The 14,324-nt window shown below is 38.9% G+C and overlaps 1 protein-coding gene across 12 annotated transcripts in view; it reads left to right on the forward strand.

The window, feature by feature from the left end:
- Positions 1–14,324, forward strand: part of Ptpn20 (protein tyrosine phosphatase, non-receptor type 20) — a 92,386-nt gene that overhangs the window by 56,522 nt on the left and 21,540 nt on the right. For all 12 annotated transcript variants that reach the window (XM_005412602.2, XM_005412603.2, XM_005412600.2 and 9 more), the window contains 2 exons: positions 3,753–3,901; positions 6,695–6,788. In XM_005412602.2, coding sequence (XP_005412659.1) covers positions 3,753–3,901; positions 6,695–6,788 — 243 coding nt within the window. The remainder of the gene's footprint in view (positions 1–3,752; positions 3,902–6,694; positions 6,789–14,324) is intronic.

Consider the following 14,324-nt stretch of genomic DNA (forward strand, 5'->3'; position numbering starts at 1 on the left):
GAAAATCTAGATACTATTTCATTGTCTGACTGCACTATATAGTCAGAATCTTGTTGGGCATGTAGGTGCCGTGCCAAACATCTGTGGAACTGAGTCTTTAAGAATATACTCCTAGATTGAGTTGGAAATAAGGAAGTTTTATTTAGATTGTTGCCGCTATAGCAACAGCAGGAAATCTCTAATCTCTGATTAGTGTCTAGACAAGCGTGGTGTTGAGAAGGTTTGAAGGAAAAGGGGTGGTGTTCCAAGCCATAGAAGCAGCAGGTCAGTCAGTACATCTGGAACTGTTCTCCTTAGTTCTGCTAGTGATCAGCCATGATTACTGTCACTAGGAAACTGAGCCCTAACTCTGGGAAGAACTGGTGACTCTCCTGTTTTAGGTCCTCCATAGAAGAATTCAGACAAGACACATAAGTAGTTCTACAGATATAAGCAGAGTTTATTGCAATATGATAGTTTTTCACAGTAAGAGAGATTAAGGTGGGCAAGTGTTAAGATGGCAATTATGCCAAATTAAGTCCCATGTTATATTTGTCATTAAATGATTCTTTTAAGGAATATTGTTTCCCTCCTCTGAGGTTATTGTTCTTTGAAAAGGAAAGTGGGCTGTTTTGTTTTTGTTTTTTTTTGTTTTTTCTCCGGTACCGGGAACCGAACTCACGACCTTGTGCTTGCCAGGCAGGCGCTTTTGCCGCTGAGCTAAATCCCCAGCCCTGAAAGTGGGCTGTTTTGACTAACTTTAGAGGGAAGGAGGCTCCTGTTTATTTCCCAGGTGGAATACTTCTGTTTAGCCTTTAGACCTACAGGGGTTTTCCAGGCTCCCATGTGGCCTGGTGTTATGGTTTGTGTCAGGGTGTCCCCCCAAAGCCTCATGCGGTCATGGGGCAGGCTTTTTACAGTTTGATTGATTATGGGTGTGAGAGCTACACCTGCCCTGGGGTAGATAGTTTGCATATGTAAGGGACAGGAAGAGGCTGCTTGCCGCCATTCCTCCCTTTTGTGTTTGTGTTCTGCTGCCATGAGCTGTAGCCCTCTGCCATGTGCCACTCTGCCTTGTAACCTGTCAAGTATGGACTGAAAGCTCCACAAACTGGAAGCGAAATAAACCTTTCCTTCCTTAATTTTGGGCATCAGGTATTTTGTTCCAGCAACGAGAGAAAAGTAACCAAGACACCTGGTCTGTATTATTACTGTGCTCAGAAGAAGTTACATTCTCCTGGGCTAACATTTGAAACCATAGCTTGTTTGAATTTTATCTATATCTAACGGTTAAAAAAACAAAGGGAAAAGGGGGAAAATGATATCTTTTTTCCTTTTTTTAATGGAAAATCGATTTGATATTTATTAAATTTAGTTTCTCTAGCTATAGTTTGGCATTATACAAAGCATCTTAATGACACAGTAGAGTTAAAAAGACTTTTACAAATTGAAATGTGATACCCTTGTCTCCAAATATTTTAATTGCCATAAATTTGTTTAAAAATACACATTAAACACGTTTGACACTCTAAACTTTCTATAATCTCAATACCACAAAATATATATAGTATACTATACAGATGTGGAAAAATCTAGTTAGTATATAATACTTTGCTTGCCATTAACAGCTTTATTATGTGAAATGCACATACTGTACTGATTTAGAAATCCTAGCTTTTGAATGCCAGAGTACCTCTGAAATTTTAGTGTAATGCAACAAATAAAAATCACAGTATATAATTGAAATTTTGATTAAAAATGTCAGATGTCTAAATATTTTGGATAAAAGAAATATAAAACAAAGATTAGGATCATGTACAAAACAAAGGCATCCTATTAGTTATTAACTACCTTTCTGCACACTTGACAGGCTTATAATTTATCAACAGCATTACCTCCCCTCCAAAACCCTCCCCAAATAGCAATTATTTATCAAATAATTTTCAAATAACATAAAAGGATTTTCAATAAATATATAAGCATTTCCATCCTCCATATACAAAATTTCTTTCTTTTTTTTTTTTTTTTTTGAGATAGGGTCTTGCTATGTGGTTCAGTCTGTCCTTGAGCTCACTTTGTAGCTCAGGCTGGTCTCCAACTCACAATGATCCTCCTGCCTCAGCCTCCCGAATGCTGGGATTACAGGCGTGCGCCAGCGCGCCCAGCCAGTATACAAAATTTCTTAAAATCATCCAGAATGGAGGCTAGATACAGTACTTTCCTAACTGTGCTTACCAACTCCACACCTGGGCTCTGACGTTGGGCCAGCTCTGTTGGTGAGCCCCACTCCCGCCCCAGTGCTGTCCAGTGCTCACTCATGTCATTGACACACCAGGGGGTTAGTACAGCTGTAAAATGGCAACACTTCTTGAACAGCAACAACAAACTCAACAACAGAGATAATCATGGCTTCAATATGAAAGGCAATATTTCCAAATAGGTGCTTTTGAAAGAGGAACCTAACAGGTAGAAAATTCCAGTGGTTAAAGGCTGTGAAGGAACCTCACATGGAAGTCACAGGAGGTCAAAACCAAGTGTTATTAGAATTTCTGGGTAGGAGCTTTTCCACACTTACTTAGAGAACTTGCTACCATTGTTCAGCCAAGCATAAATTACTATTACTAAAGACAAAAACAAGTTCTCTTTTTTCCTTTTCATGTATCCCCTGGTAACCTTCCTCCAGGCCTGCTAATGTCTTTCTGCCTGACAATGACTAGATGGTTTTATTATTGATTTGTTTAGTATGGTCTTCAAGTGACCAATGTTATTGACACTGTGGGAAATCAGTTTATTTTCAGCAGAGAATACCATAACTTGTCTGTTAGATCCAGGTCAGTTCCCAGGGAAGGAGGACAGGAGCTACTTTTTTTTTCTCAATATCTTCATTTTCAGTTTCAGTTTAGAACTAAAGTTAGGGAATTTTCAATGTCCAGTTCAGTGGAGCCATTTCCCCTGGTAGAAGCATTTTTCATCCAGCTTAGGTCTCCTTTCCTTAATGTTTGGTTGTTTTGTAGTGTAAACATACATATCTTGTTAGATTTGTAGCTAAGTATTTTATGTTTTGAAGCATTTAAAATTGGGCTTGTAAACATATTTTAACTTCCATTGTTTGTTGCTAGTGTTAAGTATGATTGAGTTTTATGTATTCCCCTTGTATTTTTCAGCAACCTTCCTGGACTCATTAATTCTAGGACTTCTTTTCTTTTATATTTGTGTACATATATATTTAATTATCCAATGTAAATACACATGTTGCCAGTGAATAGTTTTTTAAAAAATCTTCCAATATGTTTTCTTTTTATATCTTTTTCTTGACTTGTTGCACTAGTTAAGATCTTTGGTACAGTGTTGAATAACAGGGAAGAAAGTAGACATCCTTGACAGAGTCTCCATTTTAGTTTTTTTATCATGAAATATGATGTTAACTATAGGATTTCTCTAAATGCCCTCAAAATGTTCCTCTCTGCTCCTGGAAGTCCTCTTTCATGTCTTTATGAAGAATGGTCAAAAACATGGTGAGCACTGCTGCTAAGTGCCGTTTAATGGAAAGGTGATTTCCATACTCAATCATAATACGGTATATCCTTTTTTTTTTTTTTTTAAAAAAAGAAGGTAGTCTCTTTTGGAGTGACAAACTCTTTACCTTTGGAAAAACTTTCATTGACCCTTAAATAGCTAAACAACTGTACCTTTAATGAGAAAAAAATTCACCACAAAGTCTCCCCTCACATTCATACAGGGAATTTATAAATGTGAATTTTTCTTTTTCTTAGGTATACAGAAAATTGTTTCTGAAGAAGAGCTAGCTCAATTGACTCAGATTCGACCAAGAACATTCAGTTTTGACAAGCAATCAGCCTTCAAGGATTATTTGAAAATTCTTGAGAGAAAAGGAGTATTTGATATCACCCAGGAGTTTGGGGTAAATATATTCCTCCTAACAGTGTGTATATGATTTATTTTTCTGTATCATAACCAGAAGTCTTATTTGCTTTTTTTCTTCTTCATTTTGATTAAGCACATTGCTTTTATTTTTAAATACTCTGTGTTTTTTAAGGTAATAGATTTACGTGATAAAAAATTCAGTAGCATAAAGTATATAGAAAGTCTGTTTCTCCACTATCTAGATCCCTTTCCATGATTGAGTTTGTAATATAAACTTCCAAAAAAATTGTTGGATTCGACTCTTTAAATTTTTTTCCATAAGATATAATTTCTAACCTGTGCATGGTGGTACACACCTGTAATCCTAGCACTTGGGAGGCTGAGGCAGGAGGATTACCATGAGTTCAAGGCCAGTTTAGGCTATGTAGTGAGTTCAAAGGCAGCCAGAACTACAGAGCAAGACCCTGTCTCAAAGAAAAGAAACCGATAATGATTTCCAAACATTTTACCAGCATGATAGTTACTTACACAGGTAAATATCCTATTTTATTTATATAGTTACATATGTTAGATATTTAGATAACTTCAGTCTTTACTCTTGTGAAGAACAGTTGTTTCTCTTCATGTACCTGTGTGTGGCTGGCTCTTTTAGAACAAATGTCTAAAAAGACAGTCAGTGTTTTGTCTTTCAAGTTTTGGAATCTTATCTCATCTCTTGAAAGACAAATGATTTCTTGCTGGCAATCTAAATGTTATTTCTTTGATAGCAAAGGAATATCTTTGTTTTTAAGCATTTTATACTTATTTTCATTAAGTTTCTAGCTTCAATCTTTTGCCAGCTTTCTGTTTATTCTTTTTTGTATGGATTAATAATGCTTTATAAGAAAGCAATTATCCTTGTGTGTATAATATATAGTAAGTTTTTCCAGTGTGTTATACACATATGTGCACACATATAAATATACCTATTTGCTCTGAAGAAATACATAATTTTTAGCAATCAAATATGGCAGTTATATGGTTTCTAGATTTTCATTTTTTTGATCATACTATTTCATGGTCTTTTTTCCTAATACTTTTATTATTTTTTAATCCTCTGAATCGTTGGTTCAGTTAGAATTTACCTTAATAAGCTATTTGATAGAGACCAGCATTATTTATCTATCTAGTTGTCCTAGGACTCTCCTGAATCTTCTGTTTAGTGAAAGATGATGCTACTTGTAGCATGTACTAAAACCCCAAATATATTTTAATTTATTCTTAGGCTTTGTTGATTTTCTGATTTATGTATAGATTATAACCTTCTAGTTAGTGTAACTCTTGCCATGTATTAAGACTTCTTCATTATTCTTCATTTATAAAATTTTTCTGGTTCTTCATATTTTTATGGGTTAATTTTAGAATTGATTTTTAGAATGAGTAAAACACTACAGATTGGATGGCATTGTCCTACTGCTTACAACCTTCACAAACTCCTTCCCCATAGCAGTGGTTGTCAGCACTTCTTTAAACACCCAGGGAGCGAAGTTAGCTGCCCAGAATTTACCAAAGAACTTTAACAACACCCAGATTCCCGAGCTTTGCCCACAGACATTCTAGTAGAGCTGGACTTGGTATCTCCCTCTTGTGTTTGTGTCATTGGCCTTCTATATCCGTGGGCTCCTTATTCACAGATTTAAACATCTGAAGATCAAAAATAGAAAACTTTGTGTCTATACTAAACATGTACAAACATGTTTCCTGTCATTATTCCCTAAACAATAAAGTATAACAACTATTTACATATCATTGATACTGTGTTAGGCATTACAAGTAACCAAGAGGTGTTTTAAAGTATATGAGATATGCAAATTCTACACTATTTTGTATGAGGGACTTGAATAGCCACAGATTTTGGCATGCACAGGGATCCTGGAACCAGTTCTGTGTGGTTATGGAGGCATGACCATGTATGAAACAAGGTCTTTCCTACTTTAGTCTACCTCTGCACTAGACTGTGTACTCTGTGCTCTTATTTCCATGGTACCCAATGCTTTCCCAAGAGCACATGTGTGCCTCCTTGGCTCCTACCTGGAGTAATACCCCATTACTCACCATTCTTCTTTCCTTTCACACATACTTCTTTCCACACGGCTAACTTCCAGTGACTCACTAAGACCCAGTTCAAGTGCTGCTTCCTTTCAGGAGCTTTTCTGCATCTACCTTCAGGTACAGTCTGGTGCTGTCATTAATACAAGGACTGTCTGTAGGTCATATGTTACATGATCATATACTGTCTAACTACTCACTACTTAAGGATGAGGCCATTTCCTGGTTTATCTTTCTATTTAGTTTGTAGACTAGAGCCATGTATAGACTAAATGCTTAGTAAATGTCTGTTGAATTCACACTTGGTGAAAAAATCTTTTCAAAAAGAAAATTCCTTAATTGGTGTCCTAGCTGTAGTTTCTTCAAGGAGTAAATTGTAAGACTTTATAATTTTTTGTGTACATGCTTTTGTTAGTTACTTTGTTATTTTTGTTTATGAAATGTTATAGTTAGATCCTAAGAAATGACTATTCTATATTTCCTTATTCTATGAACAACAAACGATAATGGAATTTAGTGGGAAAGTATCTTCAGAAAGTTTGCCATTTTCTTATCAAACATCTCACTGATTGGCATCTCCAATTTTATATAGTGCTTTTAAAATGAGGTTTTAACTTCTCTTTATTATATAACATTAAATGGCATATAGGGCCTAAGGATCACAAGCACTAAACAAAGTTAAGTCTCTTTTTTCTTTTGGTTATAGTAACTACATGCCCTATTTTTTTTTAACCTTTTAAAGGATTTAGAACGTAAGAAGAGTCGTTGTAGTGAGTGCACATATGGGAATGAACCGTGGAACAGACAGAAAAACAGATACCGAGATATCATTCCATGTAAGCTAAAAATGGTTTTGATTAGTTTCCTATTTATATTTGGGAAAAAGTAAAAAAGGGATTGCTTGGCTTTCTGATGAGACATTCTGACCTGTGACCATGGCACTGGTGGCTCACAGTGGGTGGTCTAGGCCTTGTAGGGTAGGTGTAGAAAATAGTAAGGGTCCAGTCCTCTAGTCCTGATACTTTTCCCAGCCACTGTCACAAAGTTATTTACAGCAGTACTTCAACCTTGCTGTCGTGCATCGCTCCTCCTCAGACCATGAACCATTCAAAACAAAGTTCAGTAGTCTGAGTATCTGCCACATTTGTTGTCCTTCTTTTGATTACCTTTCCTAGCAATTTTGTTTAGTCACACAAATGCAATGAACTTTGTTCTTTGTCCTGGACAAGAAAGCCATCTATCTGTCCCCCCCAATAAGGGGCTGCCTTTTGATTGTCTTCAAAGGCAATTGCTTCATGTATTGGGTGGAGGCTATTGACATGCCCTATGCACCCTAGTCCATCCAGTTCCCCTCAGGAAATGCACATCCATCTCAGCGATTCAAAGAGCAGAAACAAAAATGGAATTTCAGTCTTAGGCAGGAAATCTTATCTTGTGATTACATTGCTTCCACAGTAAAAATTTTTCCAAACTAAGTTTATTATTTTTCTTAATTTAACCTGATCTTACCCCAGTATATTCTATACTTTATTCTAGCATCAACTTGATGAAGCCAGAAAACTTTAAGTGACTTGAAATACCCAAAAAGTGTTTGCAGATTCCTTCGGTTCCCTTTACTAACCTCTGGAATTCTACTTCATTTCTCTATTCCCATTGCCTCCAACCTAGACCAAGCCCATTGCATCTCTTGCCTGGTTTCTGCCTTCTTCACTGTCTTCCTAACCCATCCATTTACAGCAGCAACTGGAATGATTTTCCAAAAAAGCAAATCAGAGCCCACTGTTCTCCTTGTAAATCTCTTCTCTGGCTCTCTGTCACTGTTCTAACCTCAAATCTCCACCACTACTTCTTCTGGTTTCTGGAGTTCAACACCATTTTTTCTTGCCTCCGTGCCTCTGAACCTGTCATTTATGCAAGCACTATCCATACTCCCTTCTTTGCTGTAGTAATTCTTGCCATTTTTCATTGGTAGCTCAGCTTGGCCTTTTAAATTATCTTGAAACCTAGATTTAATATTTCTTCTATAGTCTCCCAGCATCTTGGGACCACCCTTTACAACTAGGCAAACTGTATTTCAGTTATTTTCTTTGTTGTTTCTCCTGCTGGGACAGTGACTATCATTATTGGATTAATATCTCCATGTTTGGTTGGGTTATTCAGATTGAAATAACTTGATGATTATAAAAGCAATGAATATTACACTGAGCATGGTTAAAATAACTTACTGTGCTCATTTCCATAGGAGAGTGTGGATAAATGTATTGACTTTTGAAATCAGGGTTAGTAAAGTGCTATGGGACATACTGTGTAGTAAGAGATCAAAGTTCTTACATAATTTCTATCTGTATAAGTGCAGTTAACCTTTGGGGAGACTAGAAGTAAATGGACCTTTTAAATGATCCTTTCAGGATTATAAGAAGCTCATTGAAGCTCATCTATAAAATTGTAATTAGGTATTATAGTGATTTACTTTATCATTTCTGGAAAAAATACCTGGCTCCCACAACTTCAATAAGGAGAGGTGTAGTTGGCTTACAGTTTCAAAGGGTTTAGTCCACGGTAGCCTGGCTCCAAAGCATAAATATCATGGCTGTATACCATGAGGGATTTATTTTAAGGAACTGGATGGTGTGACTGAAGGTACAGGTGAGCCTGTCCTGCCCTGCAGATTTCAGACTAACCCCTATCCTCGATCACATGATCCAGTTCCTTAAAATAAATCCTTCATAGTGTGTAGACTTAGCCTTTTGATTCAATATTTCTGGATAACAATTTATAATACCTATTTTAGTCCTGAGAATGGCTCTAGGAGAACATAATCAGTTTTATGAATTGGTTCTCTGGTAAGATTTGAAGGTATGTATTAACTTTCCAGTTAATGCAATGTGGAAATAGAGATAACGTAAAATATGGTCAGGTTCTGGGTGACAGTGTTAGTTCCCTTAGAACATTTTTTGGGGGATCAAACTAATGAACACAATGAAATTGGCTGGTCATCCTCACTGTGCTGGGCAAATTAGGGAAAGGATAATGTCAGGGATTTTATTTCCAGCTCAAGCATTGCATAAATTACCTGAAAATTTCTCTTTTCTGCTGTAAGAGAAACCTTTATGGCCTATAACCACAAAGCTGAGACTGCTGAAAACCAAACCCATAGTCTCATCTTGAAAATGGCTGAATTGCGAACAGATAAGTGTTCCAACCTTGCAGAAGTCTACTGTTAAAATGTGGGTATTACTGGGGAAGGAATGGGACCCTAAAAGCTGGAGCAGAGATCTGAGAAGAGTCTGGTGAAGAGGGAACCCTTTGACTCTGATGAGTCTACTTTACCAACAGAAGCTACCACTCCATCTCTAGCAGATTACTTTTCCTAAAGAAACTTCTGTTGGCTTCTGTGGTAGATTCTGTGGTTCTGGGTGTGGAAGGCACACCTGAGGATTGTTGCCAACAAAATAAAACAGAACTGGAGGGGAAGATTAGGTATGCTATTGATCTCCTGGAAAAGCTTGTCATGCTGGCGTTCCTGATAGGAACTCGGAGGAGCTTGGGTCCTCATCAGAGGAGTCATCATCATCATCGGAGGAGCTTGGGTCCTCACTGCCACTGAGGATGGCTGCAGTTCTTTTTGGAGGAGCTGTGGTCCTTACCTTGAGCATTGCTTCCTGGCTCCAGTGCAGATCCCTCAGATCCTTCACCCCACTGGCATAGACTTTCTAACTTCTACCACTGACCTGTGGGCCTTTCCAGTACAGGATATAGACTTGCATGAAACATTGCCATGAGCTCTAGTCCTCCAACTGGACTTGTGGAGAACATTGCCCAGGTTCTAAGTCTTCATCTGGACTCATGCTGGACATTGCTGTGGGATCCAGGCCCTCAGCTGAGTTTTTTGAGCCTCTAGTGCTTGGACAGATCTCCTGTATTCTTCTGCATTTGACTTTTTGGGTGAATATTATAAAATAACCCTATAAATTATGTGTCCTGTATTAAATCTATTTCCTGGCAAACGTTGAGTATGACAGCTTCCCTGGAGTTGTTGCCTTGCTGGACAATGCTGACTCTCCTTAGGACTCACAGCCACCATGTCTTCCCTCATTGCTTATAAAATTGTAATTAGATCCAAATCCCTTTGGGCCCTGAAAGGTAAGGTACAAAGTATAGCTCATAAGGAGACATGCCACACTTCAAAGGAACTACATGCATATTCTAATTTATACAGACCAGAATGTGGGGGACATTTGTGGGAATGGAATGTTAAGGATATGAGATAGTAGTAGAAGGAACATAATGTTGGGTCAGGCTAAATTTATTGATCTGGTTCCACTAAGAAAACATTATGGATTTAATGGTGTAGCTTAAGGGGTTAGAAACGGCTGTAATAGGTTATTGGTTACCTGGCTAAAACATGGCCCAAAATGTAGCCTCCTCTAAATGAAGACAATCTACCAGAACTGCCCTAATGTATTATGGAAGAAGGGAAATACTGAAATATTACCATAGGTTTATCATGAAAGGCCAGCTCACCTACTCCAGGAGGATCCAGAGGACATCACTCTTTCATGACTAAGAAATGCATTGTAAGTCCCAGCATCCTTGAAGAACTGTGTGTTACCCTTGTTGGCAGATCAAAAATTACAGTGGAAATTGCTGCCACTGAATTGAGAAACCTAAGAACAGTGAGAGTAACAGAATCCCAGGAAGGCAGTGTCTCAGTGGCAAGCATCCCATAGCCATAGGCAAGGTGGTTGCAGTTACTGAAACAGACAGTGGACTCAAAGCAACAGTCAGCATAAGCTAACCTGTGGAGACCTGTGGTGTTAGCTGGTTGCTCCTGGTATTCCTAGAAGCTGATTGGATGAGAAGTCTACTAAATTCTTATTTGCTCTGTATAAGCAGAAAAGTTCTAGCTCTAGTGAACAAAAGTCTGTCCTTTAAAAATAGAATCACAGATCCTCAATTATTTCCCAGATTTGAGCCAGTTTACAGACCCAGTACTCCCTGAATGAATGAGAGATCAGGCCTCTGAGGAAGGATGCTAATGCACTGCCAAAAGTTTATGCTGCTATTCTTTCTCTCAGTCTTCCCCTAAGAGACCTACACCCTTTTACCAGAGTGACTGTGAGCTGGAATAAAGGAAATAGTCTGTCCTTTTAGAGCCCACTGAATTGACAGTAATCCAGGAAGCCCAAAATGTTGGTGTGGTCCCTCAGTCAAAGTATGGTTTTACGGAGGTCAGATGTTCAATTAAGTTTCAGTTCATCTCCCAGTGGATCCAATAGGTCGCTGAGACTGTCTTTTGATTGTTCCTCCAGTTCTAGAATGCATAATTGGGATATACATACTCAGCAACTGGAATCCTGATATTGAGCCCCTAACCTATGGAGTGAGGATATTACAGTGGGAAAGGCCCAGGTGGAAGGCACTAGAACTACTTTTGCCTAGGAAAATAGTAAATCAAACCAATATCACATTCTAGCAGAGACTGCAGATATTAGTGCCACAACCAAAGACTTGAAGGAAGAAGTGGTGGTGATTCCTACTGCATCCCAAATCAGATTGTCTATGGCCCAGAAAGAAAAACATGGATCCCAGAGAATGCCGGGGTTATGGTAAACTTACACAGATGGTGACTCTAGTTGCAGCTGCTGTGCCTGATGTGGTCTCATCACATTAGGAAATTAACATATCCTTTCTTACCTGGCATGTGGTTGATGATCTAGCAAGTGACTTTCCCTCTATAACTACTAGTAAAGACCACTAGAATCAGTTTTTTTTTTCGGCTGGGAAAGCCGGTAATTCACTTTTGCTCTCCTACATCAGGGCAATATCAGCTGTCCAGAACTATGTCATAATTTAGATCACGAGGACTCCAACACATTTTCCTTCCACAGACATCACATTGGTCTATTACACCGATGACATCATGCTAAACAAGGCATAGCAAATACTCTAGACTTACTCATAGCGTATTTGGATGTCAGGATGGGAAATAAATTCAGCTAAATTTCAAGGACTTCCTATCTCTGTCGAATTTTTAAGAGTTCATGTGTACAGGACATGTTAAGATAATTGCATCAAAGATGAAAGATAAATTGTTTTATTTGGCTTCTATAGCCAGGAAAGAGGCACAAAGCCCTGTAGGTGCTTTGGCTAGTGGTAGCAACATATTGATATGTTTTTCTGGCCCATTTACCAAGTGACTCAAAAACTGCTAGGTTTGAATGGGAACCAAAACAAGAGAAATTCGACAACACATCTAGGCTGTTGTGCAAGTCTCTGCCCCTTGGGCCATGTGATCCCGCAGATCCAGTAGTGCTGGGAGTGGGAATGGCAGGTAGATGCTGGTTAGAGCCTTTGTCAGATTCTTATAGGTGAGTTGTAGCACAGACCCTTGTGATTTTGAAGCAAAACCTTGCCATCCTCTGGGGGTAACTCCTCTACTTCTGAGAAACACCTTTGACCCACTACTGGGAATTAATAGGGACCATTTACAGAAAACTAAGTATAGATTGCTAAACTATGTGCCAGGGACTCATAAAATTGTGTACACACAGCAGCACGTCAGTGTCAAATGAAGATGGCAGATGTGAGATTAAGCTTGAGTAGTTCCTGAAGGCACAAGTAAGTTACATGAAGAAGCTGCTGAAATGCCTCTAATCCTACCCCAGCTACACTGCCCTGTCTCTCCCAGCCTGCAACTATAGCTGCATGGGGAGTTCCCTGTGATCATTCAATAAGGAAGGGAAGACTTGGTCCTGGTTTTCAAGTGGTTATGTGTTACATTCACACACCACCCAGTAGTAGACAGCTGCAGTGCACCAGCTAGTGTGAGACATCTCTGAAGAACAGCAGGGAAGGGAACTACTCTCAGTGGCAGAACTTTGACCATTGTACTTGGTTATATTTGGTGAAATGGCCAGAAGTACAAGTATGCACATATTAATATGGTGTGGCCAGTGCCTCAGATGGATGACCATGATTGGAAGGAACATGGTTAGAATATTGGTGACAAGAAAAGCAAGGGAAAAGATATTATGGGTAGACCTCCAGGAATCAGCCAGAAACAAAGATACTTTGTCTCATGTGAATGCTAACCAGACTGTGACCTCAGCAGATGAGAAATTTAATAATGAAGTAGATAGGATGACTTCCTCTATGGATATCAGTGCTGTTTCCTTGATGACTGTGTCATCACCAAAGGGACTTGTGAACAAAGCAGCCTTGTTGGTAGGAATGAAGGTTAAGTATGGACTCAGTAACACTGACTGTAACTCACCAAGGCCAGTGTGTAGCTACAGCATAGGTAAGTTCCCATTCTGTTGGGTACAGAGACCAAAACTGAGTCCCTAGTGTGGCATCATTCCCCAGGTGATCAGCTGATTTCCTAGTGGCAGGGTAATTACTTTGGGCTGCTTCTATCATGAAAAGAGCAGGGCTTTATTTCTTACTAAGTTATTTTGGGTACTGACTTGCATACTCTGCACAGTGTTTCTACCACACTTGCCATTTGTGAACCTACAGATTACCTTATCCACCATCCTAATATTCTATTCCACATTGCTTTGTGGCACATTGTTCATAGCAGTGGACCTCATGCTCATGAAATACATTGACCTCATCGTATTCCCTACCATCCTGAAGCAGCTGTCTTGACAGATTGAGTGCACGGCCTTTTAAAGACCCAACTACAGTACCAGCTAGGTAGCAGTGTTTTGCTGTGCTGAGACAGTATTATCCAGGAGGACTGTATATGCCCCAAATGAGCACCCAATAGATGATGCTCTTCCAGCTAAATCCAGGATTCAGAAATCAGGAGGTGGTGCAGAAGCAGTACTATTCACCATTACCCCCTAGTGATCCACTAGCACAAGTTCTGCTTTCTGTCTCTGTGAACGTACATTATCCTGTCTGTCTTAGTGACTCTTAATGTTGCATGACACTTGGTGAGTCCTTTCTTTTGCAAATTACAGTTGTTCTTTAGAGTCAGCAAATAGGAGATTGTTTTGGGACTGTGAAGTCCAGAATTCCTACATCATGTGGAGCAAATAATTCAGAACAGGTTCTGTGATAGTCAACTTTTGTTGCTGTGATAAAATACCTGATTAGGTCAACTTAAAGAAGGAAGGATTTATTTAGCTCACAATTGCAGAAGTTTCAGTTCATGATTACTTCACCCTGTTGATTCTGAGCCTGTGATAAGCAGAACATCATGGTGGAAGGGTTTGGAGGAGGAAAGTTGCTCACCTCATGAAAACCAGGAATGGAGAGGGAGAGGTGGGGGGAGGGGCTGAAGATGACAAGTTGTAGTGTCCAAGACAACACCTCCATGACTTTGTCCTTTCAACTTTTAAGTTTCCATCTCCCTTCAGTAA

The sequence above is a fragment of the Chinchilla lanigera genome, unplaced genomic scaffold (assembly GCF_000276665.1).
Source record: "Chinchilla lanigera isolate Chin_1 unplaced genomic scaffold, ChiLan1.0 scaffold00155, whole genome shotgun sequence".
Classification (NCBI taxonomy): Eukaryota; Metazoa; Chordata; class Mammalia; order Rodentia; family Chinchillidae; genus Chinchilla; species Chinchilla lanigera.